General features: G+C 44.9%; 1 protein-coding gene across 2 annotated transcripts; it reads left to right on the top strand.

The window, feature by feature from the left end:
• Window positions 1-573: 573 nt before the first annotated feature.
• On the top strand, window positions 574-21131 carry agxta (alanine--glyoxylate and serine--pyruvate aminotransferase a). 2 transcript variants are annotated; one of them, XM_039000711.1, is made up of 11 exons: window positions 575-918; window positions 3170-3362; window positions 7192-7256; window positions 11983-12083; window positions 12212-12282; window positions 16861-16945; window positions 17114-17212; window positions 17778-17847; window positions 18848-18943; window positions 20252-20380; window positions 20701-21131. In XM_039000711.1, exons 1-11 carry the CDS (start codon window positions 760-762, stop codon window positions 20806-20808), a joined length of 1176 nt encoding a protein of 391 aa, XP_038856639.1. In that variant the 5' UTR covers window positions 575-759; the 3' UTR covers window positions 20809-21131. The 2 variants fall into 2 exon arrangements, with proteins under 2 accessions (XP_038856640.1, XP_038856639.1); XM_039000712.1 differs by lacking the exon at window positions 3170-3362 and having other exon boundaries at window positions 574-918.
• The last annotated feature ends 6820 nt before the right edge of the window (window positions 21132-27951 follow it).

Raw genomic sequence — 27951 nt, 5'->3', positions numbered from 1 at the left:
GATGCTTCACTGGAGTGGTGTTTAAATAAACAAAAGTCCACTGAGAGTCTTTCCAACATCCCCCCCTGAATTGACTCGACTCCAAGGGATAACGGTTTAGGAACTAGAGAAGAGTTGGGGGGGGGGGTGTGGGTCTCTTGTGCCTGTTCACTGCCTCTCTGTGTCACTGAGTAACCACTGACCAAACAGACACATTGGAGTGAAACCATATCAGCTCACCACAAAACAAAACACCATAAATTAAAAACAGGGCAGAATCACATGATCACAAAAAAAATTATATATACGTTTTATTAGACAAGTATCAAGGTCCATATTTTTTACCATTAGGTTTATTTGATTGAAATGAAAAAGTGAGTGTGTGCTGAATTCTTCCTACAGTGTTGTGATATAATTCTATGACCTACTGAAGCAACGGTGGTTAATGGTTAACCCTTGTAAATGTGTGTTGAACAATGGTGTGAATACATTACCGGGAACAAACATGTGACCTGAAGAAAAAAAAAAGAGGTGTGTAATACATGGTTTTATGCATTCTGATCAAATTCAAAAACACTTTTCAGGAGTAAACGACGAAAGGTTTACTTGAACGAAATCCTCACAGTCAAAACAGTATGCAAACCAAACATGGAAGTGGGAGGGGTTTAAAGCGCTCTTTTGTCAGATGAGAGGTGTGCATCTGTCAGGTTGCTTACAGAGTCAGAGTCCAGACCGTGTAATTTTATCATATCCACACTGCTAACAAGCCCAGCTAGAGCCATGTCGTCCCTCTCCGTCCCGCCACCAAAATGTCTCCAGAAAACCTTTGTGGCTCCGCGGCGACACATGTTTGGACCCGGACCGTCCAATGTTCCTCCTCGCATCTTAGCGGCAGGGGCCGAGCCCATCATCGGTCACATGCATCCAGAAATGCTCGAGGTATGTCTACAAAGTTTGGTTATGAACAATCAATCTCAACTAAGGTAACCGTGTAAAAAAAAAAAGTACTTTTATGCAGGATTTACACATATGCCTAAATGGTTGAATTGGATATTTTAGATAAGGCTTATAATATCATCCCTGAACCATATTGTCTGTTTGTTTAGCTGCTTATCTCCCCAAGCAAAAGTATTTTATGAACATTTCAAGATTTGCCATTGTACAATACTGTATGTCAACCAGCCTTTTGGGGGGTCCTAAACTAGATTTGGTTGGGGGCCCCCCACCTTGCGGGCAAAACGTTTTTTTTGGCAGTAAATACGTTTTTTGGCAGTAAATACGTTTTTTGGCAGTAAATACGTTTTTTTTGGCAGTAAATACGTTTTTTTTGGCAGTAAATACGTTTTTTGGCAGTAAATACGTTTTTTGGCAGTAAATACGTTTTTTGGCAGTAAATACGTTTTTTTGGCAGTAAATACATTTTTTTTGGCAGTAAATACATTTTTTGGCAGTAAATACGTTTTTTGGCAGTAAATACGTTTTTAGGCAGTAAATACGTTTTTTTGGCAGTAAATACGTTTTTTGGCAGTAAATACGTTTTTTGGCACTAGCTAGGTTTCCATCCAATTGGGGACAGATCTATCACGCGAAGATTCTAAAATCTGCATAGAAACAATATGCACATTTTCCCCACCAGCGATGTTTCCATCAAATTGACCTGTGGCGGATAAAAGGATGGGTGTAGTGACGTAGTGCACATAAAAATACATTTTGCGGTTAAATTCCCATGTACCGATTAAAAAAAGACAATTTAAATGGGTTTCCGTCGCATTTTCAACTTTACTGATGGTTTTGTCACAAAAAAAATTGTGTTAAATAGCGATTGTGCCCAACTCTGGTCTTGGCAGGAACGCTCTAGCCAACAGCTGGCAGATACAGGGTACAGATACAGGTTACCTACATTATGAGATTATTATGAGTGAGAGTGATATTAGTTTTATTTGTCAAACGGCAGCCAAGGATCGATCATCAAGTCATTAGACCCTCGATATTTAATGGAAAGGAGCATCAAGCTCCTCACCGTACACTTTCACCACCCTGTGAAGTTTATCAGAAGTTATCATCTAGCCTAATAAACTGCATGCTTTCCCGAGTCGTAGGTGGAAGACCACACAACATCATTGCGTGACTCCAAGTTTGGTTATTATATCAATATATAATTTCTCGCATAATTAATTTTTAACTGACACAAAATGATCCCACCTTTGTCTAGTGTATTTCATTTTATGACATTTGGAAAGTTTACCAACCAAATTGGCTGATTCCATCAGGCCTGTCATTGCAGGGTAGCCTAGTGGTTAGAGCGTTGGGCCAATAACTGAAAGGTTGCTAGATCAAATCCCTGAGCTGACAAGGTCAAAAATCCTGCCCTTGAACAAGGCAGTTAGCCGACTGTTCCCCGGCAGGGCGTCATTGTAAATAAGAATGTGTTCTTAACCGACTTGCCTAGTTAAATAAAAAATAAAACAAAATTGGATGGAAACCTGGTTAGTGTAAAGTACATTCCCTGCAATTCTTCACATTCCTGCCATGACTTATGCCATGTTCATATGATATCTGTGTGAGAATGACTACCAAAATCAAATGGGGGGCCCCCTGGGGGTCAGGGCCCTTGAGCACTTGCCTTGCGTGCCCGGTCGGCATGGCGATGATAAGGCCTACAATCTCCAGACAGCTACCTTCCTTAGCAATCAAAAACATGTTAGCTGACATCGACTAATTGAGCTACTGACATAACAAAGTGGGAAAACGTCTGATGCAACATGTGTATTCTATCTTTCAACAGTAATTTGAGACCCCCGACTGAGTTAAAAATACATAAATAACTACATTTGGGTCGGCCGCGTGGCCCTAAACACAGCATGTAGACTGCGTATAGGAAGACGCGGCTCTGCGTTCAACTGATGTAAAAGTGATGTGTGTTTTAAATCTGTTTTGACTACCCATCAAACCTATTACAGTGTTGAGACAAATGTACCAAAAATCATTATATGAGATGTAGGATAGGATCAAGTTTAATATCCCGAGGGGGGAAAATTGTCTTCGACACACAGTACTGCAGTATACACAATAGACACTGTACACTACACACTAGACATAACACATACAGTACATGTCCTAATACTCAGTGTCTGCCAGACAGACTCCTGGTCCCATAATCATCTCTTTACTGTGTTTGTTGGCGTTGTAGATAATGAGTGACATCAAGAGTGGGATCCAATACGCCTTCCAGACCCAGAACAACATGACAATAGCAGTGAGTGGCACAGGACACACGGCCATGGAGTGTGCCATCTTCAACGCAGTAGAGCCAGGCGAAGGGGTTCTCACCGCGGTCAATGGGATCTGGGGAGAACGGGCAGCGGAGATGGCAGAGAGGATAGGTACTTGATTGTTTTGGGATACGTTCCATAGGGCCCCCTGTTCCCTTTTTTGACAAGAGCCCTATGGGTCGTGGTCAACAGCAGTGCCCTATGGGTCGTGGTCAACAGCAGTGCCCTATGGGTCGTGGTCAACCGCAGTGCACTATGGGTCCTGGTCAACCGCAGTGCCCTATGGGGCCTGGTCAACCGCAGTGCCCTATGGGTCCTGGTCAACAGCAGTGCCCTATGGGTCCTGGTCAACAGCAGTGCACTATGGGTCCTGGTCAACAGCAGTGCACTATGGGTCCTGGTCAACAGCAGTGCCCTATGGGTCGTGGTCAACAGCAGTGCCCTATGGGTCGTGGTCAACAGCAGTGCCCTATGGGTCCTGGTCAACAGCAGTGCCCTATGGGTCCTGGTCAACAGTAGTACCCTATGGGTCCTGGTCAACAGTAGTACCCTATGGGTCCTGGTCAACAGTAGTACCCTATGGGTCCTGGTCAACAGTAGTACCCTATGGGTCCTGGTCAACAGTAGTACCCTATGGGTCCTGGTCAACAGTAGTGCCCTATGGGTCCTGGTCAACAGCAGTGCCCTATGGGTCCTGGTCAACAGCAGTGCCCTATGGGTCCTGGTCAACCGCAGTGCCCTATGGGTCCTGGTCAACAGCAGTGCCCTATGGGTCCTGGTCAACAGCAGTGCCCTATGGGTCCTGGTCAACAGCAGTGCCCTATGGGTCCTGGTCAACAGCAGTGCCCTATGGGTCCTGGTCAACCGCAGTGCCCTATGGGTCCTGGTCAACCGCAGTGCCCTATGGGTCGTGGTCAACAGCAGTGCCCTATGGGACCTGGTCAACAGCAGTGCCCTATGGGTCGTGGTCAACAGCAGTGCCCTATGGGTCCTGGTCAACAGCAGTGCACTATGGGTCCTGGTCAACCGCAGTGCACTATGGGTCCTGGTCAACAGCAGTGCACTATGGGTCGTGGTCAACAGCAGTGCCCTATGGGTCCTGGTCAACAGCAGTGCCCTATGGGTCCTGGTCAACAGCAGTGCCCTATGGGTCCTGGTCAACAGCAGTGCCCTATGGGTCCTGGTCAACAGCAGTGCCCTATGGGTCCTGGTCAACAGCAGTGCACTATGGGTCCTGGTCAACAGCAGTGCCCTATGGGTCGTGGTCAACAGCAGTGCTCTATGGGTCCTGGTCAACAGCAGTGCCCTATGGGTCCTGGTCAACAGCAGTGCACTATGGGTCCTGGTCAACAGCAGTGCACTATGGGTCGTGGTCAACAGCAGTGCCCTATGGGTCCTGGTCAACCGCAGTGCCCTATGGGTCCTGGTCAACAGCAGTGCCCTATGGGTCCTGGTCAACAGCAGTGCACTATGGGTCCTGGTCAACAGCAGTACACTATGGGTCCTGGTCAACAGCAGTGCACTATGGGTCGTGGTCAACAGCAGTGCACTATGGGTCCTGGTCAACAGCAGTGCCCTATGGGTCCTGGTCAACAGCAGTGCACTATGGGTCCTGGTCAACAGCAGTGCACTATGGGTCCTGGTCAACAGCAGTGCACTATGGGTCCTGGTCAACAGCAGTGCACTATGGGTCCTGGTCAACAGCAGTGCACTATGGGTCCTGGTCAACAGCAGTGCCCTATGGGTCCTGGTCAACCGCAGTGCCCTATGGGTCCTGGTCAACCGCAGTGCCCTATGGGTCCTGGTCAACCGCAGTGCCCTATGGGTCCTGGTCAACCGCAGTGCCCTATGGGTCCTGGTCAACCGCAGTGCCCTATGGGTCCTGGTCAACCGCAGTGCCCTATGGGTCCTGGTCAACCGCAGTGCCCTATGGGTCCTGGTCAACCGCAGTGCCCTATGGGTCCTGGTCAACCGCAGTGCCCTATGGGTCCTGGTCAACAGCAGTGCCCTATGGGTCCTGGTCAACAGCAGTGCCCTATGGGTCCTGGTCAACAGCAGTGTCCGATGGGTCCTGGTCAACAGCAGTGCCCTATGGGTCCTGGTCAACAGCAGTGCCCTATGGGTCCTGGTCAACCGCAGTGCCCTATGGGTCCTGGTCAACAGCAGTGCCCTATGGGTCCTGGTCAACAGCAGTGCCCTATGGGTCCTGGTCAACAGCAGTGCCCTATGGGTCCTGGTCAACAGCAGTGCCCTATGGGTCCTGGTCAACCGCAGTGCCCTATGGGTCGTGGTCAACAGCAGTGCCCTATGGGACCTGGTCAACAGCAGTGCCCTATGGGTCGTGGTCAACAGCAGTGCCCTATGGGTCCTGGTCAACAGCAGTGCACTATGGGTCCTGGTCAACCGCAGTGCACTATGGGTCCTGGTCAACAGCAGTGCACTATGGGTCGTGGTCAACAGCAGTGCCCTATGGGTCCTGGTCAACAGCAGTGCCCTATGGGTCCTGGTCAACAGCAGTGCCCTATGGGTCCTGGTCAACCGCAGTGCCCTATGGGTCCTGGTCAACAGCAGTGCACTATGGGTCCTGGTCAACCGCAGTGCACTATGGGACCTGGTCAACAGCAGTGCCCTATGGGTCGTGGTCAACAGCAGTGCTCTATGGGTCCTGGTCAACAGCAGTGCCCTATGGGTCCTGGTCAACCGCAGTGCCCTATGGGTCCTGGTCAACAGCAGTGCCCTATGGGTCCTGGTCAACAGCAGTGCACTATGGGTCCTGGTCAACAGCAGTACACTATGGGTCCTGGTCAACAGCAGTGCACTATGGGTCGTGGTCAACAGCAGTGCACTATGGGTCCTGGTCAACAGCAGTGCCCTATGGGTCCTGGTCAACAGCAGTGCACTATGGGTCCTGGTCAACAGCAGTGCACTATGGGTCCTGGTCAACAGCAGTGCACTATGGGTCCTGGTCAACAGCAGTGCACTATGGGTCCTGGTCAACAGCAGTGCCCTATGGGTCCTGGTCAACCGCAGTGCCCTATGGGTCCTGGTCAACCGCAGTGCCCTATGGGTCCTGGTCAACCGCAGTGCCCTATGGGTCCTGGTCAACAGCAGTGCCCTATGGGTCCTGGTCAACCGCAGTGCACTATGGGTCCTGGTCAACAGCAGTGCACTATGGGTCCTGGTCAACCGCAGTGCCCTATGGGTCCTGGTCAACAGCAGTGCCCTATGGGTCCTGGTCAACCGCAGTGCACTATGGGTCCTGGTCAACAGCAGTGCACTATGGGTCCTGGTCAACAGCAGTGCCCTATGGGTCCTGGTCAACCGCAGTGCACTATGGGTCCTGGTCAACCGCAGTGCACTATGGGTCCTGGTCAACAGCAGTGCACTATGGGTCCTGGTCAACCGCAGTGCCCTATGGGTCCTGGTCAACAGCAGTGCCCTATGGGTCCTGGTCAACAGCTGTGCCCTATGGGTCCTGGTCAACAGCAGTGCACTATGGGTCATGGTCAACAGCAGTGCACTATATAGTGGATAGGGTGTCATTGGGTAACCATGACCATTGCCTGTAAAAGTTTTTGCTTCTGTCCCTCTCCTTGCCCCAAGCTGGGCTCAAACCAGGGACCCTCTGAACACATCAACAACTGCCTTCCCACAAAGCATTGTTACCTATCGCTCCACAACAGCTACAGCCTTAGCAGAGCAACAACTAGTTCAAGGTCTCAGAGCGAGTGAAGTCACCAACTGAAACGCTGCTAGCGTGCACTGCTAACTAGCTAGCAGTTTCACCCTATTTACACGCCTGTGACACAAATATGAACCTGCGAGCACACCTGGTTATAAAGACCTCGTTTCAAATAACCGTAGCTTTGCCCATTGAGGAAGTTCCCTTTCAATTGATACATTTGTGATTTACATAATACATTTCCCATCAACCCAACAGGTGCCAGAGTTAATTCCATTGTGACTACTGCAGGGGGCTATTTCACCAGTGAAGAGATTGATCAGGTAATGACACACATCTCATTTGATCTGCTCCTACCCTAACATTCATCAGTAAGTATAGATACTCCTACCCTAACCTTCATCTATAGGTATAGAGACTCCTACCCTAACCTTCATCTATAGGTATAGAGACTCCTACCCTAACCTTCATCTATAGAGACTCCTACCCTAACCTTCATCTATAGGTATAGATACTCCTACCCTAACCTTCATCTATAGATATAGAGACTCCTACCCTAACCTTCATCTATAGGTGCAGATACTCCTACCCTAACCTTCATCTATAGATATAGAGACTCCTACCCTAACCTTCATCTATAGGTATAGATACTCCTACCCTAACCTTCATCTATAGATACTCCTACCCTAACCTTCATCTATAGGTATAGATACTCCTAGCCTAACCATCATCTATAGGTATAGATACTCCTACCCTAACCTTCATCTATAGGTATAGATACTCCTACCCTAATCTTCATCTATAGGTATAGAGACTCTTACCCTAACCTTCATCTATAGATACTCCTACCCTAACCTTCATCTATAGGTATAGATACGCCTACCCTTCATCTATAGGTATAGAGACTCTTACCCTAATCTTAATCTATAGGTATAGAGACTCTTACCCTAACCTTCATCTATAGTATAGATACTCCTACCCTACCCTTCATCTATAGGTATAGATACTCCTACCCTAACCTTCATCTATAGGTATAGATACTCCTACCCTTCATCTATAGGTATAGATACTCCTACGCTTCATCTATAGGTATAGATACTCCTACGCTTCATCTATAGGTATAGATACTCCTACGCTTCATCTATAGGTATAGATACTCCTACGCTTCATCTATAGGTATAGATACTCCTACCCTAACCTTCATCTATAGATACTCCTACTCTAACCTTCATCTATAGGTATAGAGACTCTTACCCTAACCTTCATCTATAGGTATAGATACTCCTACCCTAACCTTCATCTATAGTATAGATACTCCTACCCTACCCTTCATCTATAGGTATAGAGACTCTTACCCTAACCTTCATCTATAGGTATAGAGACTCTTACCCTACCCTTCATCTATAGGTATAGATACTCCTACCCTTCATCTATAGGTATAGATACTCCTACGCTTCATCTATAGGTATAGATACTCCTACGCTTCATCTATAGGTATAGATACTCCTACAGGTATAGATACTCCTACCCTAACCTTCATCTATAGATACTCCTACTCTAACCTTCATCTATAGGTATAGATACTCCTACGCTTCATCTATAGGTATAGATACTCCTACCCTAACCTTCATCTATAGATACTCCTACTCTAACCTGCATCTATAGGTATAGAGACTCTTACCCTAACCTTCATCTATAGGTATAGATACTCCTACCCTAACCTTCATCTATAGTATAGATACTCCTACCCTACCCTTCATCTATAGGTATAGAGACTCTTACCCTAACCTTCATCTATAGGTATAGAGACTCTTACCCTAACCTTCATCTATAGGTGTAGATACTCCTACCCTTCATCTATAGGTGTAGATACTCCTACCCTTCATCTATAGGTGTAGATACTCCTACCCTTCATCTATAGGTGTAGATACTCCTACCCTTCATCTATAGGTGTAGATACTCCTAACCTTCATCTATAGGTGTAGATACTCCTACCCTAACCTTCATCTATAGGTATAGAGACTCCTACCCTAACCTTCATCTATAGGTATAGATACTCCTACCCTAACCTTCATCTATAGGTATAGATACTCCTACCCTAATCTTCATCTATAGGTATAGAGACTCTTACCCTAACCTTCATCTATAGATACTCCTACCCTAACCTTCATCTATAGGTATAGATACTCGTACCCTTCATCTATAGGTATAGAGACTCTTACCCTAATCTTCATCTATAGGTATAGAGACTCTTACCCTAACCTTCATCTATAGTATAGATACTCCTACCCTACCCTTCATCTATAGGTATAGATACTCCTACCCTTCATCTATAGGTATAGATACTCCTACCCTAACCTTCATCTATAGGTATAGAGACTCTTACCCTAACCTTCATCTATAGGTATAGAGACTCCTACCCTAACCTTCATCTATAGGTATAGATACTCCTACCCTAACCTTCATCTATAGTTATAGAGACTCTTACCCTACCCTTCATCTATAGGTGTAGATACTCCTACCCTTCATCTATAGGTGTAGATACTCCTACCCTTCATCTATAGGTGTAGAGACTCCTACCCTTCATCTATAGGTGTAGAGACTCCTACCCTCCATCTATAGGTGTAGAGACTCCTACCCTCCATCTATAGGTGTAGAGACTCCTACCCTCCATCTATAGGTGTAGAGACTCCTACCCTCCATCTATAGGTGTAGAGACTCCTACCCTCCATCTATAGGTGTAGAGACTCCTACCCTCCATCTATAGGTGTAGAGACTCCTACCCTCCGTCTATAGGTGTAGAGACTCCTACCCTTCGTCTATAGGTGTAGAGACTCCTACCCTTCGTCTATAGGTGTAGAGACTCCTACCCTTCGTCTATAGGTGTAGAGACTCCTACCCTTCGTCTATAGGTGTAGAGACTCCTACCCTTCGTCTATAGGTGTAGAGACTCCTACCCTTCGTCTATAGGTGTAGAGACTCCTACCCTTCGTCTATAGGTGTAGAGACTCCTACCCTTCGTCTATAGGTGTAGAGACTCCTACCCTTCGTCTATAGGTGTAGAGACTCCTACCCTTCGTCTATAGGTGTAGAGACTCCTACCCTTCGTCTATAGGTGTAGAGACTCCTACCCTTCGTCTATAGGTGTAGAGACTCCTACCCTTCGTCTATAGGTGTAGAGACTCCTACCCTTCGTCTATAGGTGTAGAGACTCCTACCCTTCGTCTATAGGTGTAGAGACTCCTACCCTTCGTCTATAGGTGTAGAGACTCCTACCCTTCGTCTATAGGTGTAGAGACTCCTACCCTTCGTCTATAGGTGTAGAGACTCCTACCCTTCGTCTATAGGTGTAGAGACTCCTACCCTTCGTCTATAGGTGTAGAGACTCCTACCCTTCGTCTATAGGTGTAGAGACTCCTACCCTTCGTCTATAGGTGTAGATACTCCTACCCTTCGTCTATAGGTGTAGATACTCCTACCCTTCGTCTATAGGTGTAGATACTCCTACCCTTCGTCTATAGGTGTAGATACTCCTACCCTTCGTCTATAGGTGTAGATACTCCTACCCTTCGTCTATAGGTGTAGATACTCCTACCCTTCGTCTATAGGTGTAGATACTCCTACCCTTCGTCTATAGGTGTAGATACTCCTACCCTTCGTCTATAGGTGTAGATACTCCTACCCTTCGTCTATAGGTGTAGATACTCCTACCCTTCGTCTATAGGTGTAGATACTCCTACCCTTCGTCTATAGGTGTAGATACTCCTACCCTTCGTCTATAGGTGTAGATACTCCTACCCTTCGTCTATAGGTGTAGATACTCCTACCCTTCGTCTATAGGTGTAGATACTCCTACCCTTCGTCTATAGGTGTAGATACTCCTACCCTTCGTCTATAGGTGTAGATACTCCTACCCTTCGTCTATAGGTGTAGATACTCCTACCCTTCATCTATAGGTGTAGATACTCCTACCCTTCATCTATAGGTGTAGATACTCCTACCCTTCATCTATAGGTGTAGATACTCCTACCCTTCATCTATAGGTGTAGATACTCCTACCCTTCATCTATAGGTGTAGATACTCCTACCCTTCATCTATAGGTGTAGATACTCCTACCCTTCATCTATAGGTGTAGATACTCCTACCCTTCATCTATAGGTGTAGATACTCCTACCCTTCATCTATAGGTGTAGATACTCCTACCCTTCATCTATAGGTGTAGATACTCCTACCCTTCATCTATAGGTGTAGATACTCCTACCCTTCATCTATAGGTGTAGATACTCCTACCCTTCATCTATAGGTGTAGATACTCCTACCCTTCATCTATAGGTGTAGATACTCCTACCCTTCATCTATAGGTGTAGATACTCCTACCCTTCATCTATAGGTATAGAGACTCTTACCCTTCATCTATAGGTATAGAGACTCTTACCCTTCATCTATAGGTATAGAGACTTACCCTAACCTTAATCTATAGGTATAGATACTCCTACCCTTCATCTATAGGTATAGATACTCCTACCCTTCATCTATAGGTGTAGATACTCCTACCCTTCATCTATAGGTGTAGATACTCCTACCCTTCATCTATAGGTATACATATACCAAATTGCTGCTATCGATACACCATAAGTATGTCCCAAGTGGAACCCTATTCCCTATGTAGTGTACTACTTTAGACCAGGGCCCTATTCCCTATATAGTGTACTACTTTAGACCAGGGCCCTATTCCCTATATAGTGTACTACTTTAGACCAGAGCCCTATTCCCTATGTAGTGTACTACTTTAGACCAGAGCCCTATTCCCTATGTAGTGTACTACTTTAGACCAGGGCCTTATTCCCTATGTAGTGTATTACATTAGACCAGTGCCCTATTCCCTATGTAGTGTACTACTATATACCAGTGCCCTATTCCCTATGTAGTGTACTACTATATACCAGTGCCCTATTCCCTATGTAGTGTATCACTTTTGACCAGGGCCCATTTCATTCTGTGCATCAAGAGTGGTATTTCTGATCTGTCGTGTCTCTGTTTCTCCCCAGGCCCTGGCCAAACACAAGCCTGTGCTGTTCTTCCTAACCCACGGAGAATCCTCCACAGGAGTAGTTCATCCACTAGATGGCATTGGAGACATATGTCACAAGTAAAGAGCCCCTTAATCCACCTCTTCAGCTTCCATGTCAATATAAATGCGTATAAAACCCAACAGATAATATACAGTACCAGTGAATTATTTGTTATAAAGTAGCGCCTCTCTTTTCTTTCTGCAAGGCACAACTGTCTGTTTCTCGTTGACTGTGTGGCTTCAATGGGAGGTGCCCCACTTTACATGGACAAACAAGGTATGAAGGGAGGTGCCCCACTTTACATGGACCAACACGGTATTGTGTTGTAGAGACCCTGTAGCAAATAGCACAATGACCCTGCAGAAATAACAGAGTTCCTGTTGAGAGGGATGAGCAAAGATCACATCGGTGTTACAGAGACACCTGTTGCTCCGGGATACACAGACAGGTTTATCAAGACCACCTAGTTAAAGAGCCTGGGGAAAGCTAGTTAAAGACCCTGAGGGGAAAGCTAGTTAAAGACCCTGAGGGAAAGCTAGTTAAAGACCCTGAGGGGGAAAGCTAGTTAAAGACCCTGAGGGGGAAAGCTAGTTAAAGACCCTTAGAGGGAAAGCTAGTTAAAGACCCTGAGGGGGAAAGCTAGTTAAAGACCCTGAGAGGGAAAGCTAGTTAAAGACCCTGAGGGGGAAAGCTAGTTAAAGACCCTGAGGGGGAAAGCTAGTTAAAGACCCTGAGAGGGAAAGCTAGTTAAAGACCCTGAGAGGGAAAGCTAGTTAAAGACCCTGAGAGGGAAAGCTAGTTAAAGACCCTGAGGGGGAAAGCTAGTTAAAGACCCTGAGGGGGAAAGCTAGTTAAAGACCCTGAGGGGGAAAGCTAGTTAAAGACCCTGAGGGGGAAAGCTAGTTAAAGACCCTGAGGGGGAAAGCTAGTTAAAGACCCTGAGGGGGAAAGCTAGTTAAAGACCCTGAGGGGGAAAGCTAGTTAAAGACCCTGAGGGGGAAAGCTAGTTAAAGACCCTGAGAGGGAAAGCTAGTTAAAGACCCTGAGGGGGAAAGCTAGTTAAAGACCCTGAGGGGGAAAGCTAGTTAAAGACCCTGAGGGGGGAAAGCTAGTTAAAGACCCTGAGGGGGGAAAGCTAGTTAAAGACCCTGAGGGGGGAAAGCTAGTTAAAGACCCTGAGAGGGAAAGCTAGTTAAAGACCCTTAGAGGGAACGCTAGTTAAAGACCCTGAGGGGGAAAGCTAGTTAAAGACCCTGAGGGGGAAAGCTAGTTAAAGACCCTGAGGGGGAAAGCTAGTTAAAGACCCTGAGGGGGAAAGCTAGTTAAAGACCCTGAGGGGGAAAGCTAGTTAAAGACCCTGAGGGGGAAAGCTAGTTAAAGACCCTGAGGGGGAAAGCTAGTTAAAGACCCTGAGGGGGAAAGCTAGTTAAAGACCCTGAGGGGGAAAGCTAGTTAAAGACCCTGAGGGGGAAAGCTAGTTAAAGACCCTGAGGGGGAAAGCTAGTTAAAGACCCTGAGGGGGGAAGCTAGTTAAAGACCCTGAGGGGGAAAGCTAGTTAAAGACCCTGAGGGGGAAAGCTAGTTAAAGAAGTTAAAGACCCTGAGGGGGAAAGCTAGTTAAAGACCCTGAGGGGGAAAGCTAGTTAAAGACCCTGAGGGGGAAAGCTAGTTAAAGACCCTGAGGGGGAAAGCTAGTTAAAGACCCTGAGGGGGGAAGCTAGTTAAAGACCCTGAGGGGGGAAGCTAGTTAAAGACCCTGAGGGGGGAAGCTAGTTAAAGACCCTGAGGGGGGAAGCTAGTTAAAGACCCTGAGGGGGAAAGCTAGTTAAAGACCCTGAGAGGGAAAGCTAGTTAAAACCTGTTGAGGACAGAGGGCGCTGTTTTCACTTTGGGGGAAAATCGTGCCCAATTTAAACGGCCTCGTACTCAATTCTTGCTCGTACAATATGCATATTATTATTACTATTGGATAGAAAACACTCTCTAGTTTCTAAAACCGTTTGAATTATATCTGTAAGTAAAACAGAACTCCTTTTGCAGCAAACTTCCTGACAGGAAGTGGAAAATCTGAAATCGATGCACTGTTCTAGGGCCTGCCTATAAAGGTCCTTGATATTTATTAGAATACATGCACTTCATACGTCTTCCACTAGATGTCGACAGGCAGTGAGAGAAGAAATGGAGTGTGTAACTTGATCTGGGGTCGAATAATAGCTCTCGGCATGACGTGTCACCAGTTTCCTGTTTTCTGGAGAGCGCGTGAAGGGACCTGGATTTGCCTTCTGATAAGCTGTCGTTATGGACGACTAATATCTCCGGCTTTGATTTTATTTGATACATGTGACAATATCATCGTAAAGTATATTTTTTCAATTTACGTTTATTTGATTATTGAAATCTATTCGGGACGTTAGGTGTGTTGCGTTGTGTGCCTTTGTTCAGGAAGGAGAGCTTAGCGCCACTTTGCTAGCTTTCCGTGCTAATTGACTGGAGAAGAGGACATTCTAAATCCAAACAACGATTGTTCCCGACAAAGGACCCCTTGTACAACATTCTGATGAAAGATCATCAAAAGTAGGACCCATTTTATGATGCTATTTCATATATCTGTCGAACATGTTGAACAAGTCGTTTGCGCCCAGATTTTGGGTACTCTCTCGCTATACCTAAGCTGGATGTCGTAATGAAGTTATTTTTAGAATTCTAACACAGCGATTGCATTAAGAACTAATGTATCTATCATTTCCTATACAGCATGTATTTTCTAGTAACGTTTATTAATAGTTATTTGGTCAGAATAGTTGGAGTGTCATAAAAATATCCGCACATTCTGGGAAAAAGATGCTACGTTAGCACAATGTATAACCACTGATTTCAGCTCTAAATATGCACATTTTCGAACAAAACATAAGTGTATGTATAACCTGATGTTATAGGACTGTCATCTGATGAAGGTTTATGAAGGTTAGTGAAAATTAATATATTTTGCTGGTTTATTCCCTATCGCTAACGTGCCTATTGCTATCGCTAACGTGCCTTGATGAATGAATGCGGTAGTGTGGTAGGCTATTGTAGTAAGCTAATATAATGCTATATTGTGTTTTCGCTGTAAAACACTTTTAAAAAATCGGAAATATTGGCTGGATTCACAAGATGTTTGTCTTTCATTTGCTGTACACCATCGATTTTTCAGAAATGTTTTATGATGAGTATTTAGGTATTTGACGTTGGTGTCTGTAATTACTCTGGCTGCTTCGGTTCTATTTCTGACGGTAGCTGCAATGTAAAACTGATTTATACCTCAAATATGCACATTTTTCAAACAAAACATAGATTTATTGTATAACATGTTATAAGACTGTCATCTGATGAAGTTGTTTCTTGGTTAGCTTGGTTGGTTCTTGGTTAGTTAGGTTGGCTTTGTGCATGCTACCTGTGCTGTGAAAAATGTCTGTCCTTTTTTGTATTTGGTGGTGAACTAACATAAATATATGTGGTGTTTTCGCTGTAAAACATTTAAAAAATCGGACATGTTGACTGGATTCAGAAGATGTGTATCTTTCATTTGCTGTATTGGACTTGTTAATGTGTGAAAGTTAAATATTTCTAAAAAATATCTTTTGAATTTCGCGCTCTGCCTTTTCAGTGGAATGTGGGAGGAGTTCCGCTAGCGGAACGCCGGTGCCAGACAGGTTAAAGACCCTGAGGGAAAGCTAGTTAAAGACCCTGAGGGGGAAAGCTAGTTAAAGACCCTGAGGGGGAAAGCTAGTTAAAGACCCTGAGGGGGAAAGCTAGTTAAAGACCCTGAGGGGGAAAGCTAGTTAAAGACCCCGAGGGAAAGCTAGTTAAAGACCCTGAGGGGGAAAGCTAGTTAAAGACCCTGAGGGAAAGCTAGTTAAAGACCCTGAGGGGGAAAGCTAGTTAAAGACCCTGAGGGGGAAAGCTAGTTAAAGACCCCGAGGGAAAGCTAGTTAAAGACCCCGAGGGAAAGCTAGTTAAAGACCCTGAGGGGGAAAGCTAGTTAAAGACCCTGAGGGGGGAAGCTAGTTAAAGACCCTGAGAGGGAAAGCTAGTTAAAGACCCTGAGAGGGAAAGCTAGTTAAAGACCCTGAGAGGGAAAGCTAGTTAAAGACCCTGAGAGGGAAAGCTAGTTAAAGACCCTGAGGGGGGAAGCTAGTTAAAGACCCTGAGGGGGAAAGCTAGTTAAAGACCCTGAGGGGGAAAGCTAGTTAAAGACCCTGAGGGAAAGCTAGTTAAAGACCCTGAGGGGGAAAGCTAGTTAAAGACCCTGAGGGGGAAAGCTAGTTAAAGACCCTGAGGGGGAAAGCTAGTTAAAGACCCTGAGGGGGAAAGCTAGTTAAAGACCCCGAGGGAAAGCTAGTTAAAGACCCTGAGGGGGAAAGCTAGTTAAAGACCCTGAGGGAAAGCTTGCCTGTGTTGATGCTTATTATGAAGTTACGTTGGACTATTGGCATGCACCATAACCCTGCATATAATTAAAGACCCTGAGGGGGAAAGCTAGTTAAAGACCCTGAGGGGGAAAGCTAGTTAAAGACCCTGAGGGGGAAAGCTAGTTAAAGACCCCGAGGGAAAGCTAGTTAAAGACCCTGAGGGGGAAAGCTAGTTAAAGACCCTGAGGGAAAGCTTGCCTGTGTTGATGCTTATTATGAAGTTACGTTGGACTATTGGCATGCACCATAACCCTGCATATAACTTTGCTACATACCTATTATTTAACGATGTGAAAATAGCATTACTACTAGTTTAATTCATTGTACTGCCATAAGAGCTAACAGATTTTCAGGTTGAAACTTAACAAGTCAAGTTAATTTTGGTTCCTTGTGTTTTCTTCAGGTATCGACATCCTGTACTCTGGCTCACAGAAGGTCCTAAATGCCCCACCTGGGACCGCTCCCATTTCCTTCAGTGAAAGAGCATGGTAAGGAAGGTGTTCTAGTCCGTAGCTTTAGAAATGCTGGGAAAAAAACATGTTGGAAGCACTTTTTAAATGGTACAAAAATGACCTGATATTTACGAAGCAATTAAACAGAAACAAACCTATCAAATTAATTTGTTCTATGAGCACTTATTTTCTGCTTCTATCCAGCCAGAAAGTATTCAATCGGAAAACAAAGCCAGTGTCGTTCTTCCTGGACATGACCTGGCTGGCAAACTACTGGGGCTGTGACGGCAAACCTACTAGAATGTGAGACTCCCATTATGCATTACATCAAGAGTCTTGTACCACCAACACATCATCTAACACCACATTCTATGACATCATCGTACACCACATTCTATGACATCATCGTACACCACATTCTATGACATCATCGTACACCACATTCTATGACATCATCTAACACCACATTCTGACATACTTTAACACCACCTTCTATGACCTCATCTAACGCCGCCTTCTATGACCTCATCTAACACCGCCTTCTATGACCTCATCTAACATCGCCTTCTATGACCTCATCTAACACCACCTTCTATCACATCATCGTACACCACATTCAATGACATCACCGTACACCACATTCTATGACATCATCTAACACCACCTTCTATGACATCATCGTACACCACAATCTATGACATCATCGCACACCACATTCTATGACATCATCTACCTTAACAAAAACACAGTTTAACAGTTTGAGATGATGCTCCTGTGAATGTCAAGGGAATCACAGCTCAGAGTGTAAGTTAAGCAGAATGTATCATTCGTGACAGTACTTAGTCTGACCCGTTGTTCCTTTGAACAGATACCACCACACTGCGCCTGTGTCTGCCTTCTACTCTCTCCGGGAGAGTCTGGCTATCCTCGCTGAACAGGTGACTTTAGTCAGGTTCCTAAATCATGATGCCATTCACCCTCTTAGATAGAGTTACATCTTATATATTCATAAGATAATTCACAGGGATAAATTATATCATTACACTCTGATATATGTTTTAAATCATCCACTACTCTTCTCTCTCTCTCTCTCTCTCTGAGATATAAGATCATTGAACATGTAAACGGGAATATGCTATAGCAGCATAGTGCACGGTAGTTGTGTTAGTGATGATGAAATGACAAACCTGTGTCTCTACTCTCTCCCAGGGTCTGGAGAACTCCTGGCAAAGACAGGTAGTTGTGTTAGTGATGATGAAATGACATACCTGTGTCTCTACTCTCTCCCAGGGTCTGGAGAACTCCTGGCAAAGACAGGTAGTTGTGTTAGTGATGTTGAAATGACAAACCTGTGTCTCTACTCTCTCCCAGGGTCTGGAGAACTCCTGGCAAAGACAGGTAGTTGTGTTGGTGATGATGAAATGACAAACCTGTGTCTCTACTCTCTCCCAGGGTCTGGAGAACTCCTGGCAAAGACAGGTAGTTGTGTTGGTGATGATGAAATGACAAACCTGTGTCTCTACTCTCTCCCAGGGTCTGGAGAACTCCTGGCAAAGACAGGTAGTTGTGTTAGTGATGTTGAAATGACAAACCTGTGTCTCTACTCTCTCCCAGGGTCTGGAGAACTCCTGGCAAAGACAGGTAGTTGTGTTAGTGATGTTGAAATGACAAACCTGTGTCTCTACTCTCTCCCAGGGTCTGGAGAACTCCTGGCAAAGACAGGTAGTTGTGTTGGTGATGATGAAATGACATACCTGTGTCTCTACTCTCTCCCAGGGTCTGGAGAACTCCTGGCAAAGACAGGTAGTTGTGTTAGTGATGTTGAAATGACAAACCTGTGTCTCTACTCTCTCCCAGGGTCTGGAGAACTCCTGGCAAAGACAGGTAGTTGTGTTAGTGATGTTGAAATGACATACCTGTGTCTCTACTCTCTCCCAGGGTCTGGAGAACTCCTGGCAAAGACACAAGGAAGTAGCACAATACTTTCATGAAGGCCTAGAGAAAATGGGCCTCAAACTGTTTGTGAAAGACAAGGTCAGTATCAAAGACCTTAAAGAGATTTACTGTAAACTATTTACTGTAGTCTATTTAAAGTACAAATGAAAAAAAAACACATTAAATAATTTAACTACACATACAACACAGAATAAGGTTATAGTGTAACAGAAGTATGTTAAATATATTGCAGACAGCCATATGTTTTACTGTAAAACAAAAACACTCAGACCCCTTAGCCTGTTACGGCTAGACGTTCCTTTCGACAACATCCGGTGAAATTGCAGAGCGCGAAATTCTAATTAAATTATTAGAAACATTTAACTTTCATAAAATCACAAGTGCAATACACCAAAATAAAGCTTAACTTCTTGTTAATCCAGCCGCCGTGTCAGATTTCAAAAAGGCTTTACGGCGAAAGTAAACCATGCGATTATCTGAGGACAGCGCCTCATCATACAAAGGCATAACAAATAATTTTCAACCAGGGAGGTGCGACACGAAAGTCAGAAATAACGATATAATTCATGCCTTACCTTTGAAGATCTTCTTCTGTTGGCACTCCAAAATGTCCCATAAACATCACAAATGGTACTTTTGTTCAATAAATTCCTTTGTTATATCCCCAAAATGTCAATTTATTTGGCGCGTTTGATTCAGAAAAACACTGGTTCCAACTCGCCCAACATGACCACAAATTATCGAATAAATTACCTGTAAACTTGGTCCAAACATTTCAAGCAACTTTCCTAATCCAACTTTAGGTATCCTAAAACGTAAATAATCGATGAAATTTAAGACTGAATATACTGTGTTCAATAGCGGATAAAATCAAAGTGGAGAGAGCTCCAGGTCGCGCGCCCCAAACAAAAGAGTCCACTTGGCTTGACACTCATTCTGAACAGGGCTACTTCTTTATTACTCATTACTCAACCAATTTCTAAAGACTTCACATCTAGTGGAAGCCATAGGAACTGCAACCAGGTGCCTCAGAAATCTAGTTTCCCATAGAAAACCAATTGAAAACACAGTGAACTAAAAATGTTTTTTCCCTGGATGGTTTGTCCTCGGGGTTTCGCCTGCCAAATACGTTCAGTTATACTCACAGACATGATTTTAACAGTTTTAGAAACTTTAGAGTGTACCCAAATCAATTAAATGCATATCCTAGCTTCTGGACCTGAGTAGCAGGCTGTTTACTTTGGGCACGCTTTTCATCCGGACGTGAAAATACTGCCTCCTATCCCAAACAGGTTTAAACACTCCTCTTTCCATATGTTTTACTGTAAAACAAGACACTCAAACCCCTTAAACACTCCTCTTTCCGTTGATGGTTCAATTCGTCAGAACGCCAGGTTGCCCACGGTCACCACTATAGTAGCACCCCCTGGATATGACTGGAAGGAGATCACCAGCTACATCATGAAGAATCACAACCTAGAGATCTCTGGAGGACTGGGACCATCCGTTGGCCAGGTGAGTTACTTCAGGGGGTAGAGCAAAAAAATGGTTGAGAACCACTGAGTTAGTGGACTGAGTCCGTCTCAAGCCAGGACAGACTGGACTACTGCTGCTTCTTAGTTCTGGATGAGTTACCAGTCACAGTAGGTACCTTTATGAACCGTTATGCATTGCTTTGACCATGGGTTAAGTAGCTATGATCGTGATCATCAGCCCTCTTTACTAATCATAACAACCATTGTCTACTGCTGCGATAACAGGTCGGTTGTGTGGGCTCGACCATGCCTTCCCCTATGTGCAACCGGCTCACTGACCTGTCCCGTCTCTCTCCTCAGGTGCTGCGTGTGGGACTGATGGGGGGTAACAGCAGCAAGGCCAGTGTTGACATGGTGCTGGAGGCCCTGAGAGATGCTCTCAGATACTGTCATAAAAGCAAAGTATAACATGGCTCAAACTCTTCCATAATAGCAAGGTCAAAGTCTGGATCAACATTGTAAACCGTCTCTTGCAAGGTCAAACATGGCTAAAACACTGCCATAAGAACAAATCATAACATGGCTGTCTGAAAGTCAGTTTAAGTCAGCTTTGATATCAGGGAAGAACAATTAATGGATATATGTTGAATCAAAAATAATAATAATAATAAAGTATGATTTGTTTGTTTCCTCTGATACAAGTGTTGTGTAAACTTCTAATCAAATACATGTTATTAAGTGATTGTGTGTTTTCCTTTCATTTGATTAAAAACAAAGCAATGTTCTCAATGCTTTCAATGTTTGAATACATTTTTGTCGCTCGTTTTCCAAAACTGTAATAATATTCTGTCAACAGTAGATTACGCCCTCTATTTACAGAAGTGCTACTTACATTTTATTTTGAAGAAGAAGAACAATCCAGATGTGGGGCCGCCGGACGTTCCTTCCTTGTTGACGTTTTGCACAAAAGCGCGTGGAAATGTTCCATTGTGTTATCGGTCCTTGTCTGGGGGGGTGTTAGCTAGCTACAACAAGGCTTTTAGTTTTGTGAGTTCCCGAACACCGGTACAATAGCTATAAAGATATATTCGTGCACTATTTAACAATGACATGCTGAAGAGGAGCTCTCAGTCATCGACAAGGCAGTGAAAACGACACCATGTAACAAACTAGTCCAAACACTGCAGGAGAGCGAACGACCGGTTTGAGACCAAGGTAAAGCCCGTTTGAAGTTGGATATTCAACGGATATTCGCGCTTTCAAACCACTTGAGCCACAGACTCCCAAATAAGTGTCATGATGTTGGAAAAATTGCACAGTCTTATTTTCACGATGTGGACATTAATTCGCTTTCCAAATCTAATACACATGTGGAAATGTGAGCAAGTAAACTTTTTTGACATTCGAATTTCAATAGCTCCTTTGTCATGTGACCTACTGACCTCAACCAAGGTGCAGAATGTCCACTGGCTACCCTTCCATACTGCACACCCTTTAGTTTGTCCATTTTCATCACTCGATTTGACATGATTTTTTAACAATTAAAAAAATGAAATAGCTCCTTGGTCATGTGGCCTACTGACTTCAAACAAGGTTCAGAATGTACACTTAGTGGGCCTACACATTGCACACTCTTTAGTTTGTTCATTATCATCTCACAAGATTTTACATACATTTTTCAAACTTCCTAATTTGTGACCTACTGACCTCAAACTACTTTCAGAATGTCCACGGACTGGCGGAGACGGGCGCCTTGAGAAGTCCAGTGCGGTAACGCGACCAATCCCGGAGAAGCTGGAAGGAGCCCCGGGGAGAGTTCTCTTTTCTTTGTGAAGGGCATGGCGCCCTGGAATGGGTTCGCCACGAGAGAGGGGCCCAAGCCCTGTAAAGGGTTGCAGTTCCGGCGGTGACCGGTGAGCTCTCGCTGGCCCTTGAAAATCTGGGGGACAGGGTGTTAATCCTTCTTGTGCATCTCCCCTGTTCGCGCTGGGTCTCCGGCGAGTCGTATCGGCCGGCGCCTAGCAGCTGACTTAGAACTGGTGTGGACCAGGGGAATCCGACTGTTTAATTAAAACCAAGCATCACGAAGGCCCGAGGTGGGTGTTGACGCGATGTGATTTCTGCCCAGTGCTCTGAATTCAATGAAGCGCACTGGGCAGAAATTCTATGAAGCGCGGGTAAATGGCGGGAGTAACAATGACTCTCTTAAGGAGTCCTGAGCTTTAGTAAGGGAGATAACGAGGTAGCCCTCTAAGCAGGGCTCTTCCAATCCCTCCCTGTATGCCACCTGTTTTCAAGTGTCGCTAACGATGCAAACCAAACGGGAGTTACCTCGGTACTAGTCCGTACGCAAAGACAGTCCTGCAGATGGTGACGGCTGTTGATCGTTAACAGAAAGGCGGCAGTCGGTCCTGGAATATGGGGCTTTAGGTCAAGCATGAAGATGTGAGGGCGGTTCCACCAGACTCAATGATTTGCTGAGGCGCTCTTGTTAACAAATCCTGACCTTGACAGGGAGCCAATCAGAGAATGATGGCTCGAACACATCCCTGGCTTTGGCTGGGAGGAGGGAGTTAAGTCCTGGGAGATGGCTGATAGTTTACTTACTGGCATCAGTCTGATCACAGAGTGACTGTGGTGAAACGTTTAAAACACGCGTCCCCCGTATACTTAGCTAACTCTAAACCGCGAAGGTTTGAATCGGGCGCTGGCTTCGGCTCGACCCGCTAACAGTGGAGCACTAAATGGAGATGGAATGTGCTTAGCAGTTATGTACACTGCCAGGTCTCAGGTCCGCCTGGGTGCGGGACTCTACACATTCTGTGGGAGCTCTCCTCCACGCTCCTTGGAGCACGTAGTGGAGATGGCATGTGCCTTACCATTAGCTGACACTACCAGGCCTCAGGCTTGCCTGAATGCGTTCACCACACATTGTAGGTAGGGAGGTCTCCTCTACGCTCACTAGACTTGAGGCAGAAACTAAACCCATTGGCCCCGCAGTGATAGGACATTGCATGGATCTGGCTCATGCCCTACGAAGTGGGGAGAGGTATCTCCAGCTTGTCTGGGAAGGGAGGCCTACATCTGATGTGGGTAGTACCATCCACGCCCATTGATTTGCTACGGACCCATAAAACGGACGGAAGAAGCCTAGGTTCACACCGGGCACGGATCACTGAATGTCGACTTGATGAAATTCAAAAGGAGCATACCCACCTGTCACGGTCGCACTCAAATCCCCCAAGCACATTTGGTGTATGTGTATGGCTGAGGAGCCAATGGTGTGAAGCTACCATCTGCCATCTGTGGGATTATGACTGAACGCCTCTAAGTCAGAATCCCCCCCTAAACGTAATGATACCGTAGCGCCGTGGAGCTTCGGTTGGTCCGGGATTTTGGCAGGTGAGTCGAGCTGTTCGTGACGGGGTTGGGGTGTGGCCAGATGAGTTGCCGCCCCTCTCCTGATGCGCACCGCATGTTAGTGGGGAACCCGGTGGGCAAGGTTATGGAGATGGCTGAGCCCCTGAGCACCGGCCGAGACACAGTGATGCCCAGTGAGAGGGGTGTTGACCGGGTAGGGAGAGTAGGTGTGGAAGCCTGGAGGTCTGTAGTTCCAGGGAGTAAGCTATACACTCTCAGGCCCAGGGAGAGGGCGGGCAGGAAGTGTAGGCCTTGAGGCAGAGGTCACCAGGTCAATGGGGGCCAGCCTGGAGGTCAGGAAGGCCCCAGGGAGAAGGCCCAAGCGAATAGGTGTGCGAGTGACACTGTCCTTCAGGGTTAGCAGGCAATTAATGTAAAATTGTGTGAGTTGAAAATGAACAAACAAATGGGAGTGCCATGGATACGGCTACTCAGTGGATATTCTGAAAGTAGTTTGAGGGATGTAGGTCACATGACAATATCCAGCAACTTCGCACAGCCATTGACGAGGAGTGGGGCAACATTCCACAGGCCACAATCAACAGCCTGATCAACTCTATGCAAAGGAGATATCGTGCTGCATGAGGCAAAATGGTGGTCACACCAGATATTGACTGGTTCTCTGATCCAGACCCCTACTTTTTTTAGTTTTTAAGGTATCTGTGACCAACCAATGCATATCTCTATTCCCATTTATTTGAAATCCATAGATTAGGACCTAATGAATTTATTTAAATTGACTATTTTCATTATGAACTGTAACTCAGTAAAATCTTTTAAATTGTTACATGTTGCGTTTTTATATTTGTGTAGAGTATATTATGACCGGACGAATAAATGTGAACCATCTGGTTGGCGTTTCCACTCATGACCAAATATGGTGATGAGAGGAAGCCACGGTGGGAGAAGATGGAGCGAGATGGAGTTTGACATTCTGCAATTTCTCATCGATACAGTCTTCTGTTTCCCATCTAAAATCTGTAACAGAGTGGACTGCGTTTGTAGACTTCACCCTTTGCGTTGTTTCTAAGGAGCGCAAGGGAGAGTTATTGCACACGCCCACTTCACAGAGTAGGTGTTCCCAAATGAAAATATGCTAATAAAATACTAGAACGTGCCAATAGGATCTCACTACCTCGGTTAGTTATAAAAAACATCATTGCTGCTTGTCTCGTGTAGCCACACCTCCAAATTCCACAGACCCTGGTGCAAGGCAGTACCGACCCAAATGGAGTGTTTGTGCTGCTCTGACGGGACTTGATAATGCCAACACTTGAAGAACTAAATGTGTCTGCTGAAGACACTGATGTCAGTCACAACAGTCTGTGACAGATCATGCAGATTTCCCAGACATTATCAACCCAGTAGTCACTGAAAAGCTTTTCCATCAACTGGAAAAAAAAGGGGCCATGTCTAGAGGGACCAAACGGGCAGCTGTCCAGTAAACATTTGAAATTGAAGTTATCAATAATGTAAACATATCAATTTGAATGTATTATGTTTCCTATAATGATCCCATATTGATATTTTCCCCTGTTCCATAGTCAATATTGAAAAGTTAACGGACGAGTAATGCAATCCTGCGTCGACACCATCCTTCTCCTTCAGGTGTATGGATTCAAGGAGTCTGAGGATTTGCAAGAATGTATAAAGACTGAACACGCACATATGGAATCATGTAGTAACCAAAAAAAGTGTTATACAAATCTAAATATATTTGAGAATCTTCAATGTAGCTACCCTTTGCCTTGATGACAGCTTTGCACACCTTTGGCATTCTCTCAACCAGCTTCACCTGGAATGTTTTTCCAACAGTCTTGAAGGAGTTCCCACATATGCTGAGAACTTGTTGGCTGCTTTTCCTTCACTCTGCGGTCCAACTCATCCCAAACCATCTCAATTGGGTTGAGGTCGGGTGATTGTGGAGGCCAGGTCATCTGATTCAGCAGTCCATCACTCTCCTTCTGGGTCAAATAGCCCTTACACAGCCTGGAGGTGTGATGGGTCATTGTCCTGTTGAAAAACAAATTATAGTCACACTAAGCGCAAACCAGATGGGATGGCGTATCGCTGCAGAATGCTGTGGTAGCCATGCTAGTTAAGTGTGCCTTGAATTCTAAATATAATCACAGTGTCAACAGCAAAGCACCCCCACACCACCTCCTCCTCCATGCTTCACGGTGTGAACCACACCTCCTCCTCCATGCTTCACGGTGTTAACCACACATGCGGAGATCATCCGTTCACCTACTCGAAGTCACAAAGACACGGCGGTTGGAACAAAAAAATCTCAAATTTGGATTCATCAGACCAAAGGACAGATTTCCACCGGTCTAATGTTCATTACTCGTGTTTCTTGGCCCAAGCAAGCCTCTTCTTCTTATTGGTGTCCTTTAGTCGTGGTTTCTTTGCAGCAATTCGACCATGAAGGCCTGATTCACACCGTCTCCTCTGAACAGTTGATGTTGAGATGTGTCTGTTACTTGAACTCTGTGAAGCATTTATTTGGGCTGTAATCTGAGGTGCAGTTAACTCTAATGAACGTATCCTCTACAGCAGAGGTAACTTTGGGTCTTTCCGTTCCTTTGGTGGTCCTCATGACAGCCAGTTTCATCATAGCGCTTGATGGTTTTTGTGACTGCACTTGAAGAAATGTTCTTGAAATTTGAAACGGATTGACTGACCTTCATATCTTAAAGTAATGATGGACTGTCGTTTCTCTTTGCTTATTTGAGCTGTTCTTGCCATAATATGGACTTGATCTTTTACCAAATAGGGCTATCTTCTGTATACCACCCCTACCTTGTCAAATTCCACAAATTAACGTTTAACAAGGCACACCCGTTAATTGAAATGCATTCCAGGTGACTAACTCATGAAGCTGGTTGAGAGAATGCCAAGAGTGTGCAAAGCTGTCATCAATGCAAAGGGTGGCTACTTTGAATGAATCTCAAAAAGATTTTGATTTATAACACTTTTTTTGGTTACTACATGATTCCAAATGTGTTATTTCATAGTTTTGATGTCTTCACTATTATTATACAATGTAGAAAATAGTAAAAATAAAGAAAAAATCTTTAATAAGTAGGTGTGTCCAAACTTTTGACTGGTACTGTACCTGGATCACCTATTGAGATGTACCTTTTGTTCAGGAAATCAGGTGTTCAATTAGATGAAAAATGAGACTGGAGTCGGACTTTAAAGGAACTCTTGGTGCTGGTGAAGGCCCCTCTAGAGAAGGTGTATCTGACCACCTGCCTGATCCCCTGCTCCAACGTGTCCTTCATCAGAGGCCTCAACCACTTTTGTTATTTCATAGTTTTGATGTCTAAACTAATATTCTACAATGTAGAAAATAGTCAAAATGAAGGAAAAACACTGGAATGAGTAGATGTTCTAAAACTCTTGACCGGTAGTGTCATGACATCACCAGTGTAAAGGGTTAACAAAAGGAACATGTCAATAGGTGTTCCAGGTATGTCATGACATCACCAGTGTAAAGGGTTAACAAAAGGAACATGTCAATAGGTGTTCCAGGTATGTCATGACATCACCAGTGTAAAGGGTTAACAAAAGGAACATGTCAATAGGTGTTCCAGGTGTGTCATGACATCACCAGTGTAAAGGGTTAACAAAAGGAACATGTCAATAGGTGTTCCAGGTATGTCATGACATCACCAGTGTAAAGGGTTAACAAAAGGAACATGTCAATAGGTGTTCCAGGTGTGTCATGACATCACCAGTGTAAAGGGTTAACAAAAGGAACATGTCAATAGGTGTTCCAGGTGTGTCATGACATCACCAGTGTAAAGGGTTAACAAAAGGAACATGTCAATAGGTGTTCCAGGTGTGTCATGACATCACCAGTGGGCCTTTTCCCTTTAGTTTTCTATTGTTCCTCAAGCAAAGGGGGGGGGGTCGATGACATCACAATGTCCCATCAGACCAACTCCCTGAATACCCTTCTCCTTCAAGTTTGCAGTTGTGTAAAACATTTATTTATTTTAACTATTTTGCTCAAAACATTTTTGTACCCTTTAGTGAGTATTTATACTTGGGATAATCACTTTTCAACAGGAAAAGTTTTTTTTAAATGACTGGAGGACATCTTTAACCCAAGGACATAGATCCAGGACTAAGGTTAAGAGTCCAGTAACAACCAGCTGTTACAGTAGGTCTACCGGGTTTCAG

The sequence above is a fragment of the Salvelinus namaycush genome, chromosome 9 (assembly GCF_016432855.1).
Source record: "Salvelinus namaycush isolate Seneca chromosome 9, SaNama_1.0, whole genome shotgun sequence".
In the NCBI taxonomy this organism is placed as follows: domain Eukaryota; kingdom Metazoa; phylum Chordata; class Actinopteri; order Salmoniformes; family Salmonidae; genus Salvelinus; species Salvelinus namaycush.
Note: the sequence above shows the minus strand (reverse complement) of the source record. Positions and strands in the feature narration are given on the sequence as shown.

Excerpts from the sequence above, each read along its gene's own strand:
- agxta (XM_039000711.1), top strand. The coding sequence starts at position 760 with ATGTCGTCCCTCTCCGTCCCGCCACCAAAATGTCTCCAGAAAACCTTT. Across the intron at positions 17,213-17,777 it reads GACGGCAAACCTACTAGAAT|ATACCACCACACTGCGCCTG; the intron begins GTGAGACTCCCA and ends TCCTTTGAACAG. Across the intron at positions 18,944-20,251 it reads AACTGTTTGTGAAAGACAAG|AACGCCAGGTTGCCCACGGT; the intron begins GTCAGTATCAAA and ends TCAATTCGTCAG.